This window comes from Anser cygnoides, chromosome 1, assembly GCF_040182565.1.
Source record: "Anser cygnoides isolate HZ-2024a breed goose chromosome 1, Taihu_goose_T2T_genome, whole genome shotgun sequence".
NCBI classification, from domain to species: Eukaryota; Metazoa; Chordata; class Aves; order Anseriformes; family Anatidae; genus Anser; species Anser cygnoides.
In genome coordinates, this window is record NC_089873.1 from 181,958,564 (window position 1) to 181,985,423 (window position 26,860).

General features: G+C 42.2%; 1 protein-coding gene across 4 annotated transcripts in view; it reads right to left on the reverse strand.

Moving 5' to 3' along the window:
* Window positions 1-4,002: 4,002 nt before the first annotated feature.
* Window positions 4,003-26,860, reverse strand: part of LCP1 (lymphocyte cytosolic protein 1) — a 48,350-nt gene continuing 25,492 nt past the window's right edge. For all 4 annotated transcript variants that reach the window (XM_048046918.2, XM_066988693.1, XM_048046917.2 and 1 more), the window contains exons 2-16: window positions 25,739-25,821; window positions 22,836-22,987; window positions 21,819-21,948; window positions 20,546-20,678; window positions 19,873-19,954; window positions 17,791-17,956; window positions 13,986-14,128; window positions 12,477-12,572; window positions 11,655-11,850; window positions 10,302-10,380; window positions 9,974-10,088; window positions 8,977-9,110; window positions 7,859-7,982; window positions 6,852-6,976; window positions 4,003-5,430 (exon numbers count right to left, since the gene is read on the reverse strand). In XM_048046918.2, coding sequence (XP_047902875.1) covers window positions 5,298-5,430; window positions 6,852-6,976; window positions 7,859-7,982; window positions 8,977-9,110; window positions 9,974-10,088; window positions 10,302-10,380; window positions 11,655-11,850; window positions 12,477-12,572; window positions 13,986-14,128; window positions 17,791-17,956; window positions 19,873-19,954; window positions 20,546-20,678; window positions 21,819-21,948; window positions 22,836-22,987; window positions 25,739-25,805 — 1,875 coding nt within the window. In that variant the 5' untranslated portion in view covers window positions 25,806-25,821 and the 3' untranslated portion in view covers window positions 4,003-5,297. The remainder of the gene's footprint in view (window positions 5,431-6,851; window positions 6,977-7,858; window positions 7,983-8,976; window positions 9,111-9,973; window positions 10,089-10,301; window positions 10,381-11,654; window positions 11,851-12,476; window positions 12,573-13,985; window positions 14,129-17,790; window positions 17,957-19,872; window positions 19,955-20,545; window positions 20,679-21,818; window positions 21,949-22,835; window positions 22,988-25,738; window positions 25,822-26,860) is intronic.

A 26,860-nucleotide genomic window follows, 5' to 3' on the forward strand; every position in this document is an offset into this window, starting at 1 on the left:
TCTTTATTCATGAGCCAATTAATCTCCGTAGGACACTGTGATCATTTACATACATGGCCAATGTCACCAACCTCTGTCATTTCAGTCTGGAAACAATTTTACAGCCCACGAAACCACCGGGATGGGAAATTGTGGGATATCTATATTTCTATGCTTCTGGTATTTCTGCCTGATGTTACTCCCAAATATAAAAGTCAAACCCTACCTGTGTTAGAAAACGATGGGTTAACTTGGGAGAAAATGAATGTCTGAGCCCTGTGTGAGTGCTGTACAGGCAGCATGTGTCTTCTAGATATGAGCAGATGCTGGAAATATATGTTCACTTTGTGTGATCCTACACCTCAACGTACTTCATTCATTGTTATTCTTTCTTGGTTGTTTCTCTTTTCCAGGCTCAGCGGAGAAGAAGACGCTGTAGTGTTTTGGCACCACATTTTGTTTGTGGGCTGGGGAGGTGTGGATGTGTCAGTACTAGCTAAACGCTTTCTTCATGATCTCCACTTCCCGAAGGGCTGTTATCAGCTTCCACCCAAACAGTATGTTCTCCAAGTGACTCGCGTTTCCTTACTGCCAGGAGATATTGATTAATTTGCCGGTATCTTAACAACCAGCACTTGCAAATGAAAGTGCAGCTTTGTTAAACAAAGGATGTCAACGAGAGCTGCAGGAGCACCACGGGCAGAGTTTCTGAGCACTTGAGGAATGTGCCCCGCGCACCACGTGCAGAGAGCATGCTTTGGCTAAGGTGCAGAAGGATGCATGTACACACCTCTACCCACCTCTCTGTATATATATCTATATGGATATAGATAACGGGAATGCAAACACCCCCAGAAAAGTTGTGTATTCTGCCTGAGTGAGGTGGTGGAGCCACTGTCCCTGGGGGTGTTCAAGGAAAGGTTGGACATGGTGCTTAGGGACATGGCTTAGTGGGTGACACTGGTGGTAGGGGGATGGTTGGACCAGACCTTGGAGGTCTGTTCCAACCTTAACAATTCTATGATTCATTTCATTCACCCCTCTTGGCCGGTGTGATCCCCACCTTGGAGTGGCACATCCCGGTCCTGGCTGATGCTGAGCACCAGTCTGCACAAGCAGGTCCATGCTGCAGAGACACTCATCAGTGTCCCAGCGTGTCCCCTCCCAGCTCCTGGGGCACCCCCAGCACCCCCAGGAGCAGAACAGTCCTGGCGCTGTGTGAGCACTGCTCTGCAGCAACCAAAACATCGGTGGGTTATCACCACTGTTTTCATCAAAAATCCCAAACATAGCATTGTGTGAGCATCTGTGAAGAAAATTAACTCTATCCCAGCCAAAACCATGACCCTAGGCAAGGCAAGGAAGTTCATGACAGCACAGGGTCCCCTGAGCACTGTTCACAGACCCTATACTTAGCAGAACCTATATTCCCAGTATTTGGCCCGTGTTGGTCTGGAAAGGATCATGACTGAAACACTATGGGGCACTGCAGCCACATTTCCCCAGCATGAAATATAATTTGACAGTGCAGCAAGCGGAGGAGGCAGGGCTGGTGGTGAAGGCCTACATCTCTCCTCAGGGATCATTATCACTTATCACTAATGTGGCTGGTTGAGCCTTTCTCTGTCATGGTGCTTAACCACTGGACTCTTTCCCTGACACCTGCTACGAGATTTCCTGGGTGGATGCGGGGGGTTTCTCTCCATGCTTTGTGTGTTTGCAGATATTCCTTGCTGTGTTACTTTAGAGCCTTAACACGTGCACTAAATGAATGCCTGCCCTGAGGGAGTGCAGTGCTTATATGCATGATCAGTTTTGTAGCTTTCTGCCTTTTACACAAATTTCAGACGTGTCTTTCCTGGTGAGCACATGGCCTATGGGAATTCAGGCACGTTTAGGCTTTGGACAATTTATTATGGCTCTGTGATGTACTTCTCAAGCAATAATAAGTTGCAACCTGGGAGGCAATTAGGTTTTCTGTAAGACGCTATCGCCTTCAAAAAGTGAGCAGTGCCCAAAAAGTAAATAATATGCAATAAAGAAAATGCTTTCAAAATAGTTATTAGACTTTAGGACAACTAAGACTCGCAGCTGTGTGTCACTTCCTGAGCAGCAAAGGAACATCAGGAGAATGATGTGATTTTCCCAGTAGTGGAACAGGAACTACATTGAGCTGTGTAAAAAATATGAAGAAAATGAGAATGTAATCAAATGTTGGTCCTAATTCAGACTTGACTTGCTGTAAGGTATGTAAAGTTCACAGAAACCACCATAGTTAGGCAGTGGTGGACACCAGGATCTGAAGCGGTGGCCAGGCACGCAGCAGGCCTGAGCTGCCCTTGGAAGAAGGGGTGATGTCAGGCTGGGATTTCGGTTCATTCCCATCTCTGGAGGAAGCAGAAACATGACTTTACCTGTATAAAACCACAGAAACCAGTCATACTGCTTGATATCCCTTTTCTAAAGGTAGCCAGGAGGGATGATTTACAACAAGGTGTAAAATCCTCATCATGTGCATGATTATGCTCTACTACACTATGGGGGGATATTTCCTTCTGAGTCCATCTGGTGATGAGACCATACCCTGAAGCATGTGATTGATTGCCCTCATGCTTTTTTTCTCCTAGTTAGTCTAACTGCTGATGCTTTACTTTTATTCATCTGAATATCTAAGCCTTTTTGAAGCTTTGAAAATTATGATTAATTGTGCAAGGAAAATCAATAGTGGAAGTGCTTACAAAGCCAGCTTGATTTAGGAGTGAATCCCAAAGACAGCTGCTTTCTCTGAGAGTGATGGAAAAAGTTGGAGAAAGGCAACAGCAAAAAAAATCCAGATTCCCTTTTTATTTAGGGGTGATGTTTGTCATGGGATTAACTCTTCCAGGGTTGCTAGGAGCTTTATTACAGGCTACTATTACCAGTCCACGAAAGCAAAACCTCAAGTTCATAAAAATATATATATATATATATATATAAATAGAGGTTAAAAGTGAAAATGTTTATAGTCCTGTACTGGAATGCAAGTATTTCCACACCTTCAGGTCCATGACAGCTTTATTTTTCACAGGAGACTAGAGATAGGGGTGAAGATCTGGTAAGGCATTTACTGTAGCATCCCTGCCAACAGATCTTGTTCTCTTTTGTGCACTGACAGGTGCTTGTGTTTTGCCTAGGGTTAAATATCCCAATTTTTTCTCCATTTCCCAAAGGAGAGCATTTTCAGAGCTCACGAGTGCCAGTCCGTAAAACTCCAGATAAGTGACTGCCATCTCGTGGTTGGCTTTCCCTGCTGCACTGGTGTCAGGGCTCAGGCTGCTGCAGAGCTTCAGCTTGGGATGCAGATCACAGAATTTGGCACAGATACTGCCCCAAAACGCAGCCTGGGAAACTGGGGACCAGCAATGGGGAGGGCTCTGGGTCAGGCACCCGGCTCTGGTGCTGGGATACTGTGAGAAAAAGCAGCCCCCACCACAAAACACATTTTGAATAGCATGGTACATCCTCTGACCCCTCTCCTGAGCCAAAGCTAGAGCCAGACATCAGTCTCCAGGGACCCTGAAATCCTGCATCTTACCTATAAGAAATGGGTGATGTGTGAAAGCCTGTTCTGCCTGTCTGCCTGAGCAGGCTCCTCTAAAAATCCCCCTAATTTCTCCCAAGTATCATTAGAACAGAAACCAAGTAGCACATTTGCATTACAGAATATAAAAAGAAGCAAAGTCTGCTGACATATGAGCAAAGGAAGGGGCTGGCAGGTATTGCACCAAATGGGGACAATGGTACCGGGTCAGGCTGCAGGTCTGTCCAGTATTATCACATCTTTGGCAGTATCTCAGAGTGGCATGTGAAAAAATGGCCTAGGAAACCATTCTTCCCGCTTCCCACAATCTGTGGTTTCAACAGCAATATGTAAGATGTGCTCAGCAAGCCCACAGTGATGTTTTCTAAATTTGTCCCACTTCAGCTCTATGATGCTCGCTTTCCCATTAGCACACGCACTGCGAACAGCAAAGACCACACGTATGGCTTTGTAGAACATTTTATTTAGAGAGATTTCTCACATCATTGGATATCAGTTCTTTATTAAGGCAATTCTGAATGGGCTAGAGGGGGGGAAGGAAACTGAGACTGTGTCAACAGGATCACATTAAGGCAAAATTCCCTCCTTCTGCATTTCACCACAGTAAAATCCACATAAAGGTCAGGACAGAAAATGACTCATGCCATGGAAGAGGTTCAGTGCCATCATCCCACTGACTATCCATGGAGGGGGCTAGGTCCTCAACTGAGGCAAACTGCTCAGCTGGGGATCCTGGCCTTGGTTCAGGGAAGCATTTAAGTATGCGTTTCATTTGTAAGTATTTAAATGCTCTTCTGAATCAGGGCAACAGCCCTTTGAGTGCACGTCTGTACAGTTCATTGTTTATTTTTTTACCCAGTACATAAATATATTGGTCTGTATCCCTTTGGTTAACTTCCTACCTCTGCTTTATTATTGCTACTAACTGAGTATACCCCCTTAGTTTCCCTAACATGGTTTTCATTTCTATCGTGCTTTGCAGTCTGCTAACATTTTAAGTGTATTATGGCTTAAAAATGAATTAACCTTTGGAGAGCACTCCTTGTAAAGGCTCCAGAGTTCGGCTGCTCTTGGAGGACCAGGTTACAGTATGGTTTGTACTCTGTGAGTAACACCAGTGATGGCAGAGGCAAAGCTTGCAGGGAAAGGTACTGCACACGTCACAGACCAGCAGCACACAGCAGACCCCAAACACTTTTCTCTTTCCACTAGCATTTCCTAAGAGGATCCTACCATTCAAAAAATATAGTCACTAATACTTGTGTTGGTCGGGAAAATCCCTTTTGTAACCCCAGGTGCAAATTGAAGGAAAGTATGGCAGAAATACTGCCAGAAGCATGAAGACATTTTCAGGCAGAAGCAGTATATAACATTTCATAATCCTAAAATCTGTCTGTACCTCCCAAGACAAAGATCTCCAGGAGACCTCTGACGGATAGTCCTGGTATCCATTAACTGGAGGTTATGTATAGGCCTCCTGGAAAACCCATTCAGGAATATGAAATGGTTATATCTAGCAAAGTGGAAAATAAGGCAAAGAAATCAAGCACATAGTACTGTTCAAAATAAAACGTTTCCTGGATACACGTGGATACACAACTTTTGTATGATCTGGAACCATGTATAACATTCATGCCTTACAAGCATGAGCACCCTGCATATTTCCTTGATACAAAGAGCATCCAGTTTGAGGGAATCAAAAGGGTGAATACCAGGCATCACTGCAAGTCTTTTGTGCTTAAACTTTCTTCATGCCTTTCCCCATAAGGCAAGCAAACACTGTCATGACCATTTTGGGTTTTACTTCAACCAGGTCTTCTGGAAGGGCATAGACTCTTGCTCCAATTTTTCTTGCCATAGAGATGGCATATCTGCATTGCAGGGGGGAAAAAAAAAAAACAGAAATAAGTTAGTGCAGTAGCGTTAATGTTCCCTTTGTTAAGTTTTTTCATGATCAGTACCAGAGAGTGTTGGGAACTTTCTTACTGATTCACCAAAATTCAACTTTCATATAGGAACATATGAGCCAGTTCATAAAGAACTACATTTTTAGTAAACGACAGAGGAAGTTCCCTTATGGTTAGAGCACTGATTACTTGCAGCATGGGACGCTGCCAGTCAAACTCTGGGCTGAAACACATTTAGTCTCCCATGCCATAAAAGATTATCCTAACAAAGTTGGTCTTGCTTCCTCTCATTCTCTGCTGTTCAGTCTTTGTAGGTAAGCAAATTCCTGATGAGGAAAAGCACATGGTTGATGCTGGTGGAGATCAGAGTTGTTGGAAATCATTGTTTAGGGACTTCTGCTTGAGCCATACCCAGAATCTGCAAGCTGACCTTCCCAACCCCTGTTCAGAGTGTGCTATTGCAGGGCTATTGGCTGTTCTCCACTCGGTATGTGTCTTCTCTCTATTTTTTCCATGAAAAATGCTAAAATGCTGGAGAAATTCTGGGTTCTTCCGATTATAGAGCACATACATTTGTGAAATCCCTCCGCACCCCCCCCCCCCCCCCCCCCCAAATGCAGAGAAACATGCATAGGGGAAAGAAAGGGGGGAAAAAAAGTCAAAAGAAGACATCAGCAGAGGGATGAAGTACAGAGAGAAGCACACAGAAGATTGCATAGAAAGAAATGAACAGTTGGTAGGAAATAGGAGAGCAAAAGAACAGTGGGAAAAGTCATTATAATAAATATTGTCAGCTGTGACTGCCTTACAGTCATCCTTTTCTCCTTTGTAGTTGCCACACAGCAAAGGAGAAGCTAAACTGATAACCAAACCGGGAGGTGATCCATGTAACTGAAATCACAGGGAGATGCTCCCAGGATTGGCTTCCTGATAGGAAATGGTTGCAATCAGAAAAAAAATCAATATCCACAAAAACAGTTTTTCAGGTATAAATCCTGTCCTCCCCTTTCTGCCTTAAATATGCCTGTGCTCCACCTGTATGTGACTAAGGAGGTATCATGATCTCTAATCACTGGTTTCCACAGCTTGCGGTTGTTGGTGTTGTTCCCTGATCTCTGAAGGAATTTTAAATTTAATAAGAGAAAGCAGAAGCTTGGGAAGCCAAGTGATTTTGATCCCGTGAAGGGAATTATATAGCAGCAACTGTGACACTTCATTTCCAGTGATAGCCTTTTTTACTGTCTAACTTCTAGCCTTCATGTTTCTAGCTCTGGAGGTATTTCTCAGTTGAGGATGTGCCAGATGAGAATGATAGCGGAGTGGTTTGAAAGACAGTCAAGCAAGGCTGAGCACATAACTGGTGGTGTCACTTGGCATGAACATACTTAGCATTATTTAGTTTCTCCTCATCATTCAGGTCCTCTGTTTTCAGGAGGTCATATTTGATTGATCCTGGTTGAATGGCATCAATGAGGTCCAGGACTGGCATGCTGGTGCTGATTTTGCCATCCTGCACAGATGAAAAATACAATTAGATGCAAAAACAGGAAGACTTGTCTCCCACAAAGCCAGAGTCTAGGCTTGAGAGCAATGGGCAGTTCATTTACTGTTTAGATCTTTATGAAGGGCTGCTTAGCACAATTTTCATCTAAGGCAGACTCAGAAACCTTTCAAGGATTTTTATTTTTATGTTTTCACAGTGGATGAGACAGCGTTAAACCACAAGACAGGGTGCCAGACTTCCTAGGTGGAGACCACAGTGATACAGGTCTGCTGATGGGGAGCGCGAGAGGAACCAGCTGTGTGCATCTTGAGCTCATTACGTGTGGTTTGATGACTCTGTCCTCAGCTGGTGCAAACTACTGATTTACATCTACTGAATGTTCCCCAGCTTGGGAAGTGGGGATTTGTTAGTGAAATTGGAAGCTCTCTGGAACTGAACTGCCTCTGTGCACCTTGCAAACTAGGGCTCCAGCCCTGAATGGTACTACCAGATTATGCGTGTACTGTTACTGTTGTTTTTAGTACTGTCATTTCTAATTGCTGTTGTTTAATAATCAACAACACAACAGTTCTTGCCAAATACCAGTCATCATTCCCAGCTCCATAATTTGATTTCCTGTGTCAAAGTGACGTTCAGGGTGATTTCTGTTATGTTCATATTATGTTTCTGCTACCTCTTGATAATAAAGGCCCTTGAATAAAATCTGTTTATCTGAAAATGCCTTTAAAAGGGAATGGAAAATAACCAAACAATGAAGTCAATTATATCGTAATATAGTGTATGATTATATGCTTATACGTGCCTGTATACACACGATGTGTATAGCATACACATAAACACACTGTATAAGAGATTCCTAAACAGAGACTTCTAACAAAAATCTGTTACCTTGAAACTGGAGATAGTTGAATCCTTGCCGGCTGCAGTCAGTGTTTCATTGACCCAGTTAACGATGATTTCATCGTTGACCTTTTCTCCACCACCGATATCTTCAAGGATATTCAGAGTGTACCTTTAGAGAGAAGCCAGAATACTTGCTTTTGCTCATAGTCTACCATAACCTCAGAACCACCCCCGTACATGCGGAGCCTGACTTGGACAAACCCAACTCTTAGACCCAACAGCTTCCTGCTTCCTGCACTTTCAGAGAATGAATTATATTATAACACGCTAATTCATCTAATGGGTCTCATTCACCCCCAATTCCCCAAGCATTGCTCTGGCAGCGTCAAAAGGTTTTGTTTCTCAAAATCCCTAAAAGGTCCCTTCCAGTGGATCTCAGTGTAAATGGCTTGTTCACACACTGCTTAAAAAATAATCACTGATTTTACGGGCAGAAGGAAATTGTTGTACCCTTCTAAGACTGACCTTCTGCATAAACACAGGGCTGGAATATTTTGCTTATATGACAGCATATACTCTGGAAAGACATGCCAAATTGATGGCAAGTAATCACCACATCCCTAGATTAATCACATGCCTGATAAACCTAAACTCTCTTTTTAGGATAAATTTAGTCTGTATGTAGTTCCTAGCCATTGTGTATCTTTAGAGATCATCGAGCTTTTAAACACAGGCACACAGGCACCCAGACACACAAAGAATTACATGAAAGTGGGAAGAGCTACTGAGCTGCAGTCACTCTAGGTAGCAGATTACATAATTTCTGCATCAATTCTTAATTTCCAGTACATTCTCCCCACTCCCTGATACAGAGATGTTTCATCTTATTTTTCTCTCTTCTGTGCAGTGAACATTTATTCACACTATATGGATAGTGACAATAATAATCTTCTGCATGAGCTGAATGTAATGGCCTTGGCCACAAGATAATGTACTTCATGATCACACCCCTGACTCAGTTACTCTGTCTCTGCATATATGTGCAAACAGATGAGAGAAAAAGCTGTAGCCTGTAAAGCCTTCTTATCAATAGCATCAAGACAACATTACCATGCCAACTGTGTGTACCAAAACACTCCTAAGCTTGTGTTTCACCACCATACCTTCTCATCAACTGCCAGATTAAGGCCAGCGTGAGTGTACGGTTTCCTTCATTCAGATCTTGCCCAGCGATGCCAACGAGGGAAAATTTGGCTTGATTTTTTCCCAGTTCCACTGCATAGTTGCAGTTTTCAAGCTGTTAATGACAAGATCAGTTAATACAGTTCAAAAATACAGAAAAAAGAGGAAAAAAAAAAGAAGTGGCTGTCAAGACATCCACTGCTACTTTAGATTCTTTTGATCACTGAGCCCAGATCCTCCTGGGCAAACAGGTCTATCTTTTTTGATAGATAATACAGCTGTTCGACTACCAGCAGCCAGCACTGTCCCAAAGATACTAAGATAATAATCAACCTAGAAGGAAATGTTATACTTCATCATCAGGACTCATAAAACACATTACCCTGGAAAATATGAATCTACAGCTCAGAAGTACCTCCAGTAACAAGGCATTGCACTGAGACAAAGGATCAGTGTCCCAGCCAATATTTCAGGCCAGTTAGTCACCCTGCCCAAACTGTACAGGGCTGCTCATCCAGAGAGCTGGGAGAAAGCTGCGTATTTAGCAGCAACTCTACAATCAGTTCTTGAGGCACACAGTGAAGAATACTGATTATCACTGTCCTCATTTCGTGTGGAGGGCAATGGTCCAGACAGCAGCAATTAAGTTGGTGCCGTATTACTCATGCTGAAGATGCATTACAGTTGGTGACTAAAACTGCAGCAAAAGTGGTCTACGGATACAGTCTTTAAATATTGATACTAAAGGTGTCAAGACTTTTTATGTTACAAATACTGTTTACCTGTCAACAAAGTTAATGAGTCAGATACATTTATTTTCAGGGTGAAGAATTATTCACTGAGAAGACGAAAAGAATCATTTGATGTGCTGTACTTGGGACTTGAGAGCAACACGAGTGCCCACATTTCTGCGTGAAATGATGCAGACATCTTTTAAGGGTAAGGCATTGCTACTGGAGCTATTTCAGCTATTTGTACCTTCTTCATGTTGCCACCCAGTTTAGGATATGGTGGTTTGTTCACTCTGTTCCAGTCTACTGGCACTTTGATCTTTTCGTAAAGCTGGAAGATAACCAAGGCATCTGACAGGTCACTGAAAACAACAAAAAAAGATAGATCATTGACCAAAGAACCAAAGAAAGGAATCCAACCAAACCATTAGCAGAGGTAAACTTACTTTCCTATTAATAAATAAATAAATAAGTATATATATATTCTTACAAGGTCCAAAAGTTCTCTTAAGTTTTCTGTAAACAATTTGCTGGCTGCATGTATTATCTGAAGGAAATGTAACACCTCCCCTTACCTGTATAAGTGATTTACACGTGGATTAACACCCAGGGAGTTCATCCAGTTCCTGAATGTCCTCTCTTCCCTTGTCTCACCTAAAACAACAGGTATATCAATCAACAGGACAGCAGACCACAACACTCCAGTAAAATAAGTGTCTTGTGATGAAACCATAACTCAGAATTTACAGTGCACTGAACCATAAACAGAACGAGACAGTGGCTGACAAGAAAAATAAGAGATCACAGTGCAGCACATAATATTTCTTCATGCCCCAAATATTACAGTATTTAGGCAGATTGGCCTTGAAATGCCTTCAAGAATTCAAGAATAGTCTGTGCCCTAGCATAAACAGTTTTATCATGAAGCTTTTGAGAAACAAACATAATTGAAAACACAGATTTATTCTGTGTGTCTCTGTAAGCACGACCTACACTGAATAAATGCTAGACTGAACAGAGCACTTCCATTCATTTTAGCTTTCAAGTACATGCTCAACCAGTTATTAAACTGGTCCCATTGACCCCACGGATACCATGTATTTTCTTATTTGTCAGTACATGATTAAGTACTTTGCTGACTCACACTATAGAGCTCAGACCCTCGGAAGATTAAGTCTTAACTGCCAGTTGAACTGTTTCAGACTTTTTTTTTATATGCTGTCATCAACAGCATAGCTGATTTACTAGAAATATCACATACAAAAACAAAGAGTAGGCTGCCTTCTCCTAAAATCACAGAACAACTGCTGCTCAATGAGAACTAGACCCAGAAACAATTTAGATGTTTTCAATTCAGGTTTTTGTGAGCTATCTCTGTGCACCAAAAAAAACCCTTCAAATGGTACCAAAAAAGGAATTTTTTTTTTTTCTGTTGCCTTGCTTCATGATGGCTGTACAGACCCTGCCTCAGAAAATTACAAGTATTAGAAATAGAAAGGTTTCACTGAGCAGCATCTTTATGAAGGTATAAAACAAGAGAGATATGAGAGGCATTTTCAAGTGGTCATTCATCAGGAATCGCCACCTGCTTCGGAGCTGAAGTAGTCCAAAAGACGAGGCCACTGGGACTCCAGATCCAGAGCACAGGTCAAACAGAAGGACCTGTAGCTCAGTGAATGGTCCACACAATGGTGGTCCTGACCCTAACCCAGACCAGGCAGGCATTGGGTTCATGTAAGATCAGATTCTTAAATTATGTTCTAAATTAAGAGAATGCCAAATCAACCATGATTTCAACTAAGAAGCACACTCAATAGTCAGTAGAGGTTCAGACATCCCACAAACATTTTCATCTTTAACATATCATGTTAGCAGGGGATACTGTGGCATGGATGGCCAGAAACATCCTTTACATGAATTTTTCTTACCTTCAATAGAGCTCCAGTCAATGTCCTGGTTCTCTGGCTTATGCAGGGCAGGGTATTTGTTAAACAAGTTGGCGATGAATGCCAAGTTCAGCTTTGGGTTTCCCCGGACGACATCTGTGGCCGTGACGAACTGCCGGCAGCCCAGCCGCTCCGCCTGCTGCAGCATGCACTCTGCGCGTTGGACATCGTCCTTCTCCTGTGCCAGCCAAAAATGGGGATGAAACCACATCAGCATCAGCCCACAGCCTGGCACCATGCACACACCAACCCATTCAGGGTCCCTGTATGTGGGGCTAGGTGTGGGGCTGCTAAAAGAGGTCCCTGCTGAATTTATAACAATTTCCTCTCCCATCTTTAATAATGGCAAGTCAGTGTTTCAGATGGGCTTTACCTACAATCCAGCCATCTCACCATGTTCTTTTTTAATTGTATCTCACATAAAAGGGAATTAATTCCCAAATAATTGCATTTTAATATACTTGCTACATGTTAGTAGTTTATCAGTGTGGTTCAGTGGCTGTAGGATGGTACTTTAAGCAATTTGACCTGGTGGAAACTATCCCTGCCCAGGGCAGGAGGGTTGGACTAAGATGATCTTCAAGGTTCCTCCCAACCCAAACTGTTCTGTGATTCTATAAATATCTAATGAAAGGCAAAACACTTCATTTAATACTTCAGCTTTGACTTCTGAAACGTAAGATCATGTTGCAACACTAAAAAGAGTTTGCTTTCTGTGGTACCCTCGTGCAGCTCTGTGCTGGCCAGCAATGCAAGTAACAGACAGAAAATATAGGCATTTACTCTAAACTTATCTCATCTTACCCTTAATCCTGACATGTCAATAGTAATAGCTGGAATGCCTTCTTCATCTCCCTTGGGGGCAACCTGGTTCAGCAAATGGTAATAAGCTCTTGAGTCCTGTGACAGACAGAGAAATTAAATGGAGAAAAATTACATCTAAAGCCCAGATTTTGCATTCCAGCACTCTCCTGAACAATGTGCATGCATGCTTCATTTTTATTACATCAATCATTGGGCTACATAATTAAATTACTAAAGTTGGAAGCAGTTAACAATCCCCACTCTATGCTGTGTTTGCTAGATCCACCTCTTCCCTAAGCCAATACGTACATGCTACAGAAAACTCAAAGCACGAGACAAAACGCTGCATTGCAATTACAAGGACAGCAACAACAAAGAGATGTTAGAATTTACTCAGTATGAACACGATAGTATAGATTAAAAAAAAAGTATACCTTTATAATGTTGTAGAAGTCAGGCTGCTGAGCATTTAAGAAAAGAAAATGCAGAAGGAGAAAGCAGAGGTTTAAAGCAGATTTCAAAGAAATGCTGGAACACTTATAGAAGAGAAAGCACAAATTTCAAGGACAAAAGTTGAAAACAACAACAGTATCAGCATTTTTTTTCAGGGAAAAGGGCAGGAACAAGACAAGGATTTAACATGTTGTGTCTTTAAATTTTTGTGAAAGTAGTTTCCATGTGTGGAAAATATTAATATCACTTCAGAAATAATTCAAAGAAGAACTGAAAACAAAGCTGCATGTTAGTGTCTGGGGACTTGACTACCTAAACCAACAAATACTCTTCAAAATGTTAAGTAGATGAGCTGTTCTTTTTATTTATTTTTTGGTTTTATTCCTTCTTGTATGAGAAACACCATTTACTCCCTACATTTCTACCCCCAAAATTCTTTGTACATTTGCATTTATTACCCACTGTGTTTTGAAGGCAGGGATTTATAAGAGTATTGAGGTGGAGAGACACACTTAATTTGAAAATGAGTGTAAAGGCTGAACTCTTGGCCTCTGAGAGGCAAATGTGTACCTTATTTTCCAACTGTAAATATGGCAAGTGCAATTTATCTTTCAGTTGCAGATAGGATTTAATCAGTTGCATCATAGTCCTCTCAGCCAGCCTATGCAAAGGTGGGAAAGACCCCATTCCCTTCCCTTTCCATGGATATCCTGCAGTCAACTCCACACAGTGAACCAAAAATCTGTTACAATAAAAATTATAATGTCTCAGACTCTCCAGTTGTCTTCCCTGGTGCTTTTTTGTGTATGTCATTTAAGTCACGGTAAATGACTTCCTGTGCTGTACTGAAGGAAACACCAAATGGAGGAATTGGAAGAGCTCCATCCTCTTCCCCCATACCTAGTTACATGTCTGGGTAAGGTTCAGCCTTCTTCAAATTAAAGACAGATCTAGAAGAATTTAGGGACGTTCAGCAAGTACACAACCTTTGTTTGAAGGACATGGACTTGGGTGTGGAGCTCATGTTTTGCTAATGTTGGTAAGTGTTCCTTATACCTTGATGTCTGAGCTGAAGTTGTTGACCTTGTTACATCCTGCATTCTCCAGGTGATAGTTTGCCCATCTCAGCAGCAGTTCCTCTGGAGACAATCTCATCAGATCCTCCAGGCTCTCTCCTTCTCTCAGCAGAGCAATCAAGGCTAAGCAGAGACAAAAGAAAAAATGAATAAATGCTGCATGCTGCAGTACTTGCTTTTTCACTGTATTCCTTAAAAAAAAAAAAAAAAAAAAAAAAAGGAGTCGGGATGAGAGGTGACAGATAAAAGTTGCAACAGAGAAATTCTGCTTATATATGAGGGAAAAAAATGCCACATGGTTGGTTGAAGACTGGAGCAGGCTCCTCAGAGAGGCTGTGAAATCGCCACCCCTGGAGGCACCTACATTATTCTGCAGTTCTAACTTATGGATCCTGGTCTTGCAGATGCCAACAGGTAATAGCAATACCCACTTGTACCAGAGAGGCTGAGGCAAAATAAGGCTATCATCAGATCTGTTACTGATGTTGTGAGTACTTGTAGAGGAAAATGTATAACTATTCTCTTTCTTACACATTTTGCTACCTAGCTTCTAACTGAGCAACCAAAGGATTGCCAAAATTCAAGGTGAAATTGCATGACAGAGGATATAAACAACAAAAGGATCTCACCAATAAATAAATAAAAAAAGGACAAGGATGTTAGTCATGGATCTAGGAGTCAATCATGTATAACTGCACAACAGTTTCAGTATGGTCTAAAAACTACCTGATTTCCTTTCCTCAGATTTTAATTAAAACATGATGATATTGAGCACAGGAGCAAGATGGGAATGAAAAAAAAATGAACACAGACTTTCTGCAATTTAGGCGAAACAAGTCTGCATGACCTTCACACTGAAACTGGATCCACACAGGAATCCTGAAGAACTTGCACATGACCGTACAGGCTCATTAGCAAGTGGGGTTTACACATCTGTCAAACTGGAGAAGATACCCTATTTCTATAGGAAAATTAGTATAATAGTTATGTTTATAAAAGGAAGAAGCAGGAGGGAAAAAATGACCCTTACACTGCAGGATATTCAGCTGTACTCTAGAGCATGAAGGGCTTTACAAAAAGTTTTGAAAAGAACAACTAAAAATATGGAAGTTAACTGTTAACGTTACGAAATGTACCGCTGGTTTAGAAAGGGACAATATGTCATACTACCTTGATACGTTTCTCTTGTCTTTTGTAATTTCTTGAACAAAATGGGGATTTGCTACATAAAAGAAACAGTGGAAATCTATCTAGAGTTCCATAGATAATTTCATACAGGGTACTATAGGATTAAACTGTAACAGAATGGGAAAACAGAAACATTTTAAAGTAGACACTGCATTTTGTGACGAGAAGAATGCTAACACTGAGAGAAGTACACTGGAAGAAGGATTCTAGTGGAGTATATCATGGATGGATTTTTGGATAAATGTTTTATTTAAAAAAAAAAAAGAATTATTTCAGCACAAAAACTAGCAATGTGAAAAAAAAATATGACATTATTCACTAGGTGGCATAGTTAATACAAAAGACAGGAAATCAGACAGGAAGAACTAGATGGCAGTCAGTAACAGAAATTGAGTGAAATTCAATAGTACCATGTTCAAAGACACTCACTGGGGAATTAATATGAATACCCCCTATTAGCTAAAAGCTTCTTATTACGAACAGAGGATGAGCACAACCTGACTGTATTAGGTGTCTTCTGAGCTAATCTGAGCCACTATGTGATAAGACCAGAGGAAAACAAACATGATATTAGTGCACCCCGGGTATTTCCCATAGAGGTAGGGATGTATTACTGCCTTGATACTAGCTGCTGTGCTGGGTCTGGCTGGGATGGAGTTAACTTTCCCTGCAGCAGCCCATGCAGTGCTGTGCTCTGCACTTGTAGCTAGCACGGCACTGGTATCACACCAGTGCTGTGTCTGTGATTGAGCAGTGCTGGCACAGCATCAGGGCTCCCTCCAACCCCCCCAGAGCCAGCAGGCTGGGGGTGGGCAAGAGGTGAGGAGGGGACACCACCAGGGCAGCTGTCCTAAACCGACCAAAGGGATATTTCATGTCTTGTGGTGTCACACTCGGCAATAAAAGGTGGGAAATGGGAAGGAGAGGGGGGACTCTCGTTATGAAGATGTCTGTCCTCCCAAACAACCACTACGTGCATTGAGGCCTTGCTTCCTGGGACGTGGCCAGACTTCGCTCGTTGATGGGAAGTAGAGAATATTTCTTTTTACTTCTCTCTGTACTTCTGTGCTGCCTTTGCTTGTTGTTTTCCCTCTTTCTTTTCCCTTTAATTAAATTAACCTTATCTCAACCTATGAGCCTTTTTCTTCTTTCCAGCATACTTTCTTCTTCCCCCCCTCTTCTTTTGAGGAGGGGGAGTGAGAGAGTGGTTGTGGTGGAGTTTGGCTGCACTGGAAGGTAAAACCAGCACAGCTGCTCTTGTGAGGTCTTTGGGAATACAATGGCCCATATTCAAGAAGGAGGAATTTCACCTGGACGAGCTGTAGAAGAAGGCTATCAGTAAAAGAGTGAACCTGAAAAGAAATTGTAATGATGATGGTTTGTCTACCCCTACAAACTGAAGTCTGAGATGAGAGGTAAAGAAGAAAATACCATTAAGGGAAAAGATCTACTAAACAGGGTACGGCTGCCAGCTTGACCATCATTGCTATGTAACAAAGGAATGGGAACTGGGAATTCTGGAAACTGGTCTCTCTGGCTATGAAAGGGTTAGAAGATGCAAGGAGTGAAGCAATGAAGGTAATACTTGCAGGAGGTATGATAACAGAAGGGAAGTGGTGCCACCACTGGCTGAGCAAACTATCCAGAGAGGCAGGAAACAAAGCACCAAGAAGTGATGCCATGTAGACTGTGCACACACCCACAGCTTCCCACTGAAGCAAGTTCATGGAGAACTTTGGTACTGGCAAGACACACCTGGAGTGTTGTGTCCAGTTTGGGGCTCCCCAGTACAATATACACTGATGACTGCAGCAAGTTCAGCAGAAGGACATCAAGATGTTGGGCTGGAGTACGTGACACTTGAGAAGAGGTTGGGAAAACTGGGTTTGTTCAGCATGGAAAGAGGTCTGAGAGGGGAATTAACTACTGACTTCAACAACTACAGAGGAGATGGAGCTGTATTTTCCCTGTATACACAGCAAAAGGACAAGAACTTGCAGCACAAGTTGGAGGAAGGGAAATTCCAATTAGACATAAGAAAAAAAATCACAGTGAGAGTGGTTAGCACTGGAACGGGTTGCCCAGAGAGCACAAGAAAAAGCCCTAAACAACCTCATTAACTTGGAGGCTGGTCCAACTGGTAGTTGGATGCCAGACCAGAGGTCCTTCCAGCCTAAATTATTCTGTGATCATATAAATCAAATTTTGTCAAGAAAAGGAGAAGATTGGCACTGGTTTCATCAGAAGCAAGAAAAAAGTAAAGCTTCCTGAATGCAGTGTAGCATTTCCTTGATCCCAGATTTAGACAGAATTAATTTTGTGTCAACCAGAGTGCCAAAACACCAATATACCTGGGTGTAGACCATCAATCCTCACCAAATGAGCATGAAATTGGCTTTGCACATACAAGCCTACATACACCCCTGGAGTTTGGAGTGCCAGAACTTGTGGGAAGCAAGGGATATGACAACAATCAAAAAGACAGTCAACACAACTTGGATAAAAATTTGAATTAAGACATTTTTTTAAAGAAAAGCTGTATTAAGAAGACTGTTCAGTAATAACAATACAGCACTGAAACCATGAGCCACACGTACCTTCATTCCTGCTGATCTCTATGTCGGCAAAGAGCCCAATTTTGATGACTTGCCATAAAAGACCCAAAACCAGGTAAGGTTTCCCTTCTTTTAAGTCTTCAGCTCCGATGTTAACAACATGGCAGCCAATGGCTGAAGCAGAGTTCAGAGCCAGGTTCAGGTTTTCCTAGGGAAGAAAGAGAAGGTCTGAATGATACGATAACTGAAGAGCTGAGGGTACAAGAAGGGAACACAGGCAAAACTACTAAAATCTGCGAGCAACTTCACTGGTACAAGTGGGCCCAGCGCTGGGCGTAGGGAGCAGGGGAACCCAGAATCTCCTAGAATTACAAATAAATTCTTAGTCCCAACACAAAGATGGAAAGGATCCTTTTGACAAAGATAAAACTCTCGGATGCCTGGTCTCACTATGTCACAAGGCACTGGAGCTCAGAGCACGTCTGCACTCGCAGCGATGTTCTGGCTCAGTCCTGGTGTCACAGCCAGGCTCTCTTCCTACCCACATGGGTAAGGCACAAACACAAGTTCAAATTCAGACCTGGCTTCAGCATGGGGCAAACTCTCCTCCACTCAATCTTGCACTCCTGCAGGAATGAGGGAGCTGACCAGCAGGTACTCCAGATAAGCAAATGCCCTAACAGCCAAAATACAAGTAAGTGTCTAGCTGGCAACGTATACAAAAATACTTGGTCATAAGAATCAGTACGAATAAACCTGTTGTATTTTTAACCTTGGGATTAAGCCAAGGTCAGAACTGGTCAGGCCTGGGTATTTCCTTTTTGAGTATTGGGGTGTGGAGTGTTTAGTGGAGGCGAAGGGCTTCTGTAATTCACGGTGAGAGGCAAGAAGAAAATGATGCTTCACCACTTCCTTCCCATTTAAAACAAAGGGTGTAAGAAAATCTGACCCACAGTTATGCAATATTCAGAGAGGAGGCTTATTAAAACAGGGAAAGTAAAGCAGACAAAAAAGCCTGGCAAATACCATTTATCACACAGATTTGCAACATTCACCTGAATTTCACCGCTGCTAGCATGACAAAGAGATTTGATTAGATACAAAATGCATGGAGAGACACAGTGTAAATTCTCATAAGCTGGAAAAATTGGAGCATTTCAAATTAATTATCTTTTCTCCACCAGACAGCTGTAAAAGGGTTAAGTTAAAGTGGAAGCTCTATTGATCAAATCAAGTCTACATGTGACAGGGATTGATCTGGGCTGCATCACTAAGTGATGCTGCTGACCAAAACGATTAGAACTGAAAAATGTGGTATACAGCATAAAAATCCAATTTAATGGCTTCTGAGCTTACTTGAGCCTGGCTAATGTTCCATCTAATCAGAGTAGCTGAGGGCTAAACTGGGTTAGGTTCACATCCATTCCAAATATCTATTTATATTCTGTACTCAGATATATGGACTCTGTTCATATAAAAATACCTCTCTATATACTGCTGTGTGAGAAACACAATAAACGTTAAATAGGTGAAAATTCACCTTTTTGTCCAATTTTAAAATCATATCTATGTGTACATAATAGCAATAAAGAAGGGATTCAGTTTTCAAGGTGAAAAAGTACAGATTGTAAAGGACAGGCAAGGACTCTGGTTCCACCTCAGGCATGTAGCACCACAGCGCTGCCCGGACCACAGTTAGTATTTGGGTGAGGGCCTCAGACTGCAACAGGACAGCTGTGAATTTAAGTCCAAGGCCATGCCTGGGTGACCTGGAAGGGGGGATTCAGCTTTCTGAGAGTTAACTGCAGCCGGAATTTGTCATCAAATTATCTCATTGTTCTTGCATTCGTATGGTATCTTCCACAGAAGTATCCAAAGCTTTGACCTGGTAAATATTTATATACTGGTTTAAGGACAAACACAAAATTTGTCTAGTCAGATTATTCAAATGTTTCCAAAAAAAAACAGAAATCTAAACCTTCTTTACCATGTAATCCTGAGCATCTCACTTTGCCACAAATAACTTTGATTGTTTTGTGCAGGACCATCTGCAGCCTCTGCTCTAAGTGTTTACACTGGAGCATCCTAAGTGAAGAAGCAAGGAATCCTGTTACATTTTTGTACCTGTATCGTGAAGGGTGTGAGTTTCTTCTTGTTTATTGTTCTCTCATCAATGGTATCCGGGACTGAAAAGTTGATCATCTTACTGGAAAAAAAAAAAAAGAAAGAAAAAAAAAAGAAAAACACTAGTAGCTGCACATGCACAAAATGCAGATAGAGCTTTTGTCACTAGACTGAAGAAGTCAATTAAAGAGGGGGAGAGTTACTAAGTGAACACAGATAGTCAGCCTCTGCCTTTTACATATATATTAACACATGCAATACTTGAGCAACTATTTTGAGTCACATGCCAAATGTGCTATAAATGCCAGGCAAGAATACCATAACGTAAAGTTGTACAAGAAGTTTCTTTTGCAGAAATTCCTGTGAAACCACTCACTAACTTATGCTGATTCGTGTGAAACCCAAAAAGCCCTTGAACAAAAATAGAAACAAGTAACTACTCAGGGCAAGATTCACTGAATTCATCTCATTTTACAGGTCTGGAGGCAAAGAAAAACTCATTTAAATTGAAAGAAGCTTTATCTTTATAAAGAGAAAAGGAGCAACAAAACTAGACCCGAATCTGCAAAGATTCCTGAACCTAAGTGTAAAGTCAGCAGCTTCCATGTAAGCAGTGGTGTGTGTTTCTGCAGGCTTATGGTTTGCATTTATGAGAAATACAGGTATTATTTACCAAAGCACTATGCCATCACCAACCGCCTGGAAGAGATCATCTGTTTCTGGATTCATTGGGACCACGTGTTTACAGTCAGGGTCCTTCTCAAGGGCTTTGTTAATCCAGTTGACGAAGGCATACTTTTCTTCCTCTGTGGACACAACACCAAATCCATCAGTTTGCTGTGCTACATCTCCACCATCATTTTACTTTCAAAGGCGGGACTCGTGGGGGAAAAGACTCCTAAATCTGAATGTGACTAATTACAGAACTTCTACAAGGGAAGGAGGCTCTGAGGAGACAGGCAAAAGGTATGAGGTTGTGAAACTCATGAAAGGATGAAGAAGGATGTATGGGGTGACTGACCACAGCTGTTGTGAGGGGAGCAGAACTTAATCTTGTCACGAAGGGAAGCAGGGGGTATCATTTATTCTGTACAAGTGGGTTCTGTACTTCAGCTGAGTGAATCAGCGAGCTGTGTAACTGTTCATCCCTAAGTTAATCAAGAGAATGCAAATATATGTCTTCCTGAATTAGCCAGACCAGTATGGGGGAATATACATGGCTCAGCCCAGTAAAAAGTAGAAAATCTGAAAAATAAACAAAATGAGTTGACAAGAGCAATGGGCTTCAGTACATTCAACCCTCCATATTCCTTTCCACTGAATGGGGTTGCCCATTGTCATGAGGGTGAGCATGTTATAGAGATGGGTAATTAAATTCCCATGATTCAACTGTATGTTGCATTAGCTACGCTCTGCTAAGCATAATTTGCATTTACACAGTGATCTGAATGCATTGAGCCCTGGTGGGGTTATGCCCTCTTTAGCAAAAAGGTCAGGAACCATTTGGTTGCAGGTTTACAGAGGGACTACTACAGAAGAGGGAAAATGTATGAAGAAATGGGTTAGCAATGGCAGGGATCCCTTGCCTTGCCTTGCTGGTGAGCAGGGACAGCAAAGGGCCAGAGTCTTCGTGCAGCTGAAGCCATGTCAGGAGGCTACAAGGCTTTCCTGATGGGGGAAGCTAAGGCAGATGGAGCTTTCTTGTGTAGTCCCAGCTCTGTCCACCCCAGTAAAGCAGCTCACACTATTTTTGACAAGGATCTGACTCTGGTGTTTTGTCACTTTCACAACTCTTTGCCTCAAATCATCTTCTCCTGAGCAACCTCTACAGCTGCCAAACCTCACAGAAGCCAAAGCCCCTGGATTTGCACCAAGATAAGGTGCAGACAAATCCCCATGAGGACATTTGCTCCTGGTTGCTACCAGCACAGGGCCCCTGTACCTACCTGAGTAAGAGTGTTGTGTGCCAGCACTGGACTGCTCTGACATCCCACCAATAGCACAGATCCCCTCCTTTTTGTTGATTTGTTTTCGGAATGACTTAGCAACATCGTCACTCTTCAGGTTTTGGAAAATCTTTCAAGCAAAAGAGACAGATTAAAATTTTCAGAGTTAAACCAAGCTAAAACCATGAGCTCCTGGGCTGTAAGACACATCCCCTCTGCTTTACACATATAGAAGCACAGCTTGTGTGCTATTTAGTAGATTTCTGTGTAACTGTTATCTGCTCTTATATTTTCAAAGCCATGAACAAAGATCAGCTAAGTGACAGAAGCATATATGCTGTGAAACTACATAGCTGAAGTTTTCAGGAGGAGTGCCTTTGAAGTTTTCAGTTTGAGAAAAGGACAAATAAAAATCTGTTTCTCCATCCCAAGGGAAATTTTAGCATTTGCTTTTGTCCCAGTTCAGGCCAGAAAAAATAAGTGGTTTTTTTTTTTGTTTGTTTGTTTTGTTTTTAATAGAAAAAAATATCCCATAAAGTTTTCATTTTCAATCTGTTGAAATTTTTCATATCCATCTAGCCACAGTATTATCTTCTTGCAACTTATAACTGAAAAACTTCATCCCATTGCCTTAACCAATCTGAAAGATATTAAGTCTGTTCAATACATAGCTGCATTCATTTAATTTGTCTGCAGGATTTCTGCAGTCTGGTTACAAACTGCTCTTGCCTTCTCCAGCAAGGGAACACATTTGCCAAATGATATGCCCACGAGACCCTGTGCTCATGGCTCTCCTGTGCCCCAGGGACCACCCCCAGCACCACAGATAATGAAAACATTTTGGGGAAAACCAAATATTTACCCACAGAAAAGGTCAGTTTTGTGGAAACTATTCTCAGCTAAAACACTGAACTGAAAATTCCCAACAAACTCTATTATTTAGAAGTGATCTGGTTTTGTGTGTGTGTGTGTTTTTCCTTCTTCTGTATTTATCCTCTAAAATAATATCTCACTTACTGAAATAAATTCGTCAAAGCTGATCCTGCCATCCTCTGTGGTTGTCAAATTCTGAACAAGTTCTCTGGCTTTATATCCTGGGAGAGGGAGGTTGGCTGCCTTCAACACATCCGTTAAATCGTTGGCATGGATGAATCCGTTCCCACTAATATCTGCAAAAATTAAAACGAATATTTAGATTTTCTACCAGCCCAATGAAATTTTCTGCACACAAAGGCTGTTGCTTTTATTTCACCTGAAGAAGTGTACATTATATATAAAGATTTGTTATCCTGAAGTTCATTATTTTCAACCACAGCAGTGGCATTTACACCCCAAAAAATTTACCATCACCATTTAACAAACAAAAACTCATGCTGGTGAATTTACACATTTTAGACACATAATAATATTTTAACAAAGCTATGTTTAGATGGATACAATTGATTTTTCAGAGTTTACATACAGAAAAACACATAAGTGGTTTATGAAGAGATTATCCTGCCTACAGAGCAGCTAAGATGTGATAATGAGTTATACACTACATCTGCATATATTCATAGATGTAAGTTGTGATTTTGGCCTGTTTTTTGCATCTAATATCATCGCAAGTCATGAGTTAAGAGGTTTGGAAACGCATATGCGTATTGGGTTCACGTTTGCAAGGGCTTGGAAGCAGGGGGCCTGCAGAGGTGGCCTCTGTGAGCAGAGCCCAGCAGCTGCCCCATGTCAGAGCAGAGCCAGCGCCAGATGGCTCCACAGGGACCTGCCACTGGCCAGAGCTGAGCCATGAGCGACACTTGTTGGGCCTCAGGGAGAGCAGATTGAAGAAAGGGAAACAGAAAACTGTTGTGCAAAAAAAGCTGGGAGAGAGGAGTGGGAACCAGCCCTGCAGCCCCCAGGTCAGTGCAGCAGGAGGGCAGGAGGTGCCCCAGGCAGGCAGCAGCAGTTCCCCTGCGGCCTGTGGAGAGGCCCCTGGTGGAGCAGGCTGTCCCCCTGCAGCCCACGGGTCCCACACGGAGCAGATCTCCACGCTGCAGCCCGTGGAGGAGCCCCCGGTGGAGCAGGTGGATGTGGCCTGGAGGAGGCTGCGGCCCATGGAGAGCCCCCGCAGGAGCAGGCCCCGGGCCGGAGCTGCAGCCCGTGGAGAGGAGCCCACGCAGGAGCAGGGGCCTGGGGGTGCCAGAATCCCGTGGGAGGGACCCCGCGTGGAGCAGGGGCAGGGAGTGACCGTGAAGGAGTGGCGGAGACGAAGCGTCAGGGACTGACCGCAGCCCCCATTCCCCGTTCCCCTGCGTCACTTGGGGGGAGGAGGTGGAAGAGGCTGGATGGGGGGAAGGTTTTTTAACAAAATTTTTTTCTGTTTTTTTTCTAAATCTTTTTGTGCAAAAAAAAATTATTAATCTCCTTATGCTGAGTCTGCTTTGTCCATGATGGTAATTGGTGGTAATCTCCCTACTCTTATCTCAGTCCTCGAGCCCTTTCCATCGTATTTTCTCCCTCTCTTCCTTTGAGGAGGGGGAGTGAGAGAGCGGTAGTGGTGGAGCGCAGCTGCCCAGCAGGGTAGAAACACTACAATTCTTTTCGGAATTGCACTTAAAATAAAAATGTGTATGTTCCTCTGGGATGGTGCTGACATGGACAGTCCTGTTGAGCCTTTTGCAAGATCCAGGGTAAGATTTTATGAGATCATTAATTTAGGTTAAATAGTTCTTCTCTACCAGTTTGTGAAAATCTCCACACAGAAAAATAAATAAATAAATAAATAAATAAATAAATAAATAAATAAATAAAAAACAACACTTACTCTATTGCATGGAGAGCTTCTGTTAAAACACTGTATATTTATATAGAGTGTTATATATATAGTTAAAAATGTAATATATAGTATATACATACTCAAAAATAGGTTTGTATTCATTTTTTTATATATCTATGTGTTTCTTATTCTGCAGTCTTTTCTCCCCAGCCCAGAGGCAGAGGTGATTTCAGAGAGGCAGGTGTCAATTTCCTGTGTGGTGAGCTGCAAACTGAGTTGTTGCACGCTGCAAAAAGGGCTGAGCCCTTAGCTGTCAGCATCCGCAGCTTGGACTAATACAGATTGCAGAGAGCATCCTACCCATCTCTGAAGTCATACAACAAAAGGATCTGGACTTGGAGAGGGAATTGTCTTGAAAAGGAATGAGAGCATCTTTCCAGCCTTTGGGTACAGCCCAGTGCTTTGGGTACACTGGCACACACAATGACCAGGTGTTTCAGATTTTGCCTGAACTGCTGTGGGCTCAGAAATGAAAAGATCACCTGAATCAGTAAGGACAACTGATAACACATAATCCAGTAAGGCTGACGGATCTATTAATACAGGTAAGTCAGCTGTGAGAAACACAAGGACTTTTTCTGAGGATTTGGGTAGACAGTGACAGATCAGCATGACTTTAAGGGAAACAAATCAGTGGAGACCTTTGAAGGCTCATAAAGGAAACACACAGTTGAAAAATAACTAGGGCTTAAAAGGTCACAGTAAAGGGATTACAAATTTTGTAGCTATTTGCACATCTGTTCCCTGCAGACCCTTTCTCCCTGGGAGTACTCAATTTGCATCAAAGTAAAAACCTATTCTTTTCCAAATCATTTTCCAGGAGTAAACAGCATTTTTAGGAAAACACTTTCAAGTATTTCTAACATGGTTTTCTGTACAGGTGGTTTTTCAAGTTATTGCATAATATCTGCTGTTACGCCTCTAGTACTGCTCTGCAGTGTGCTACTGTGATTTTGGCTGGGAGATCTGCAGGAGCAGGCAGGACTTGCTGTGGTTTCTGTGACACAACAGATCAGCACTGGCATAAACTCCGTTTCAACATGGATGGTCAGCGTTGGAGCAAAAAGCCAGCTACAACTTCACACTCCTTTCCGGTCGTACTCACCCACTTTGCTGAAAGCCTCCCGGAGCTCTGCCATCTCCTCCTCTGAGAAGTGTGCTGTCGACGCCATGCTTTATCTGTAAAATCTGCAAGAGGAAAGCACTCATTTTCGTGCGGTTCCCTTTTGGGTTTGTAATCATCACAAAAAGGAGGGATTTTCATTATGGATTTAATTTTTTTTTTTTTTGAGTTAACAGCATGGATCCAAATTGTCATAGCAGTTCTCCATAACTGAATGCCCAGTTCCTGCATCCCAAAAACAAGTGATGGGTTAAAATCCCGAGTACCTGAGGTATAAATCCATGTCACTCCTGTTGTTTTGCCAAATCCTACTCAAAATCCCAACAGCTTTGCTTACACTAAGTTCACTGGAATTAAATCCTACTCCTCAGTTTTGTTTCTTATGGAGAAAAGCAAACAAAATTATGCTGTTTTGCTGTATTTCCCCTTTTGGACACATGACTCGCCATAGCGCAGGGTGTTTCTTCAGCAGCCCTGGCAGCACTGCCTACTTACTCCCTGAGCTCTGGTTTGCAGATAACACTCTGGGTCCCTAGTAAGGAGACAGGTCACCCCTTAGGGGGTCAATGAATGGAGGGAGGCACCTTCACAAGGAGTTGGAGCACCAGGCTGGGCTTCCCAGATGGATGTCTCTCCTTCTGGCTGTCGGGAGAGGTTAGGGACTTGCCCACTGAAGAAGTGCTTAAGATTAGGCAGCACTTTACGGATGGATGGCTAGAAGAAGTTTTCCTGCCTTTCCTTTCACCAAAGCCATGAGGAAGGGTTAGACTGGACTTATTTTGATTATTAAAAAAGGTGCTTAGAAATGGAAAATTTACTTCTGCTTGTTACATCATCCAACACACTGCCATAAGATGCACTTTATAATAACCCCTCTGCTTTTCACTGCACCTACTGTCCCTCACATCTCTTCGCGGAGGAAACTATTCAGAAGAAAAGCTACTTATTATTCTGTATTTGTGAGAATGACTTTAGTGTCTTATGTCTTTTTAAGTATTAATTAAGCAAACAACTATTTAAATAAAATAGAATGGAAACCTGAGTTGATCTTGGAAAGGGGTGGCTGCAGTTGCAGTGTTTAAATTTAAAAACAAATTAAATAGA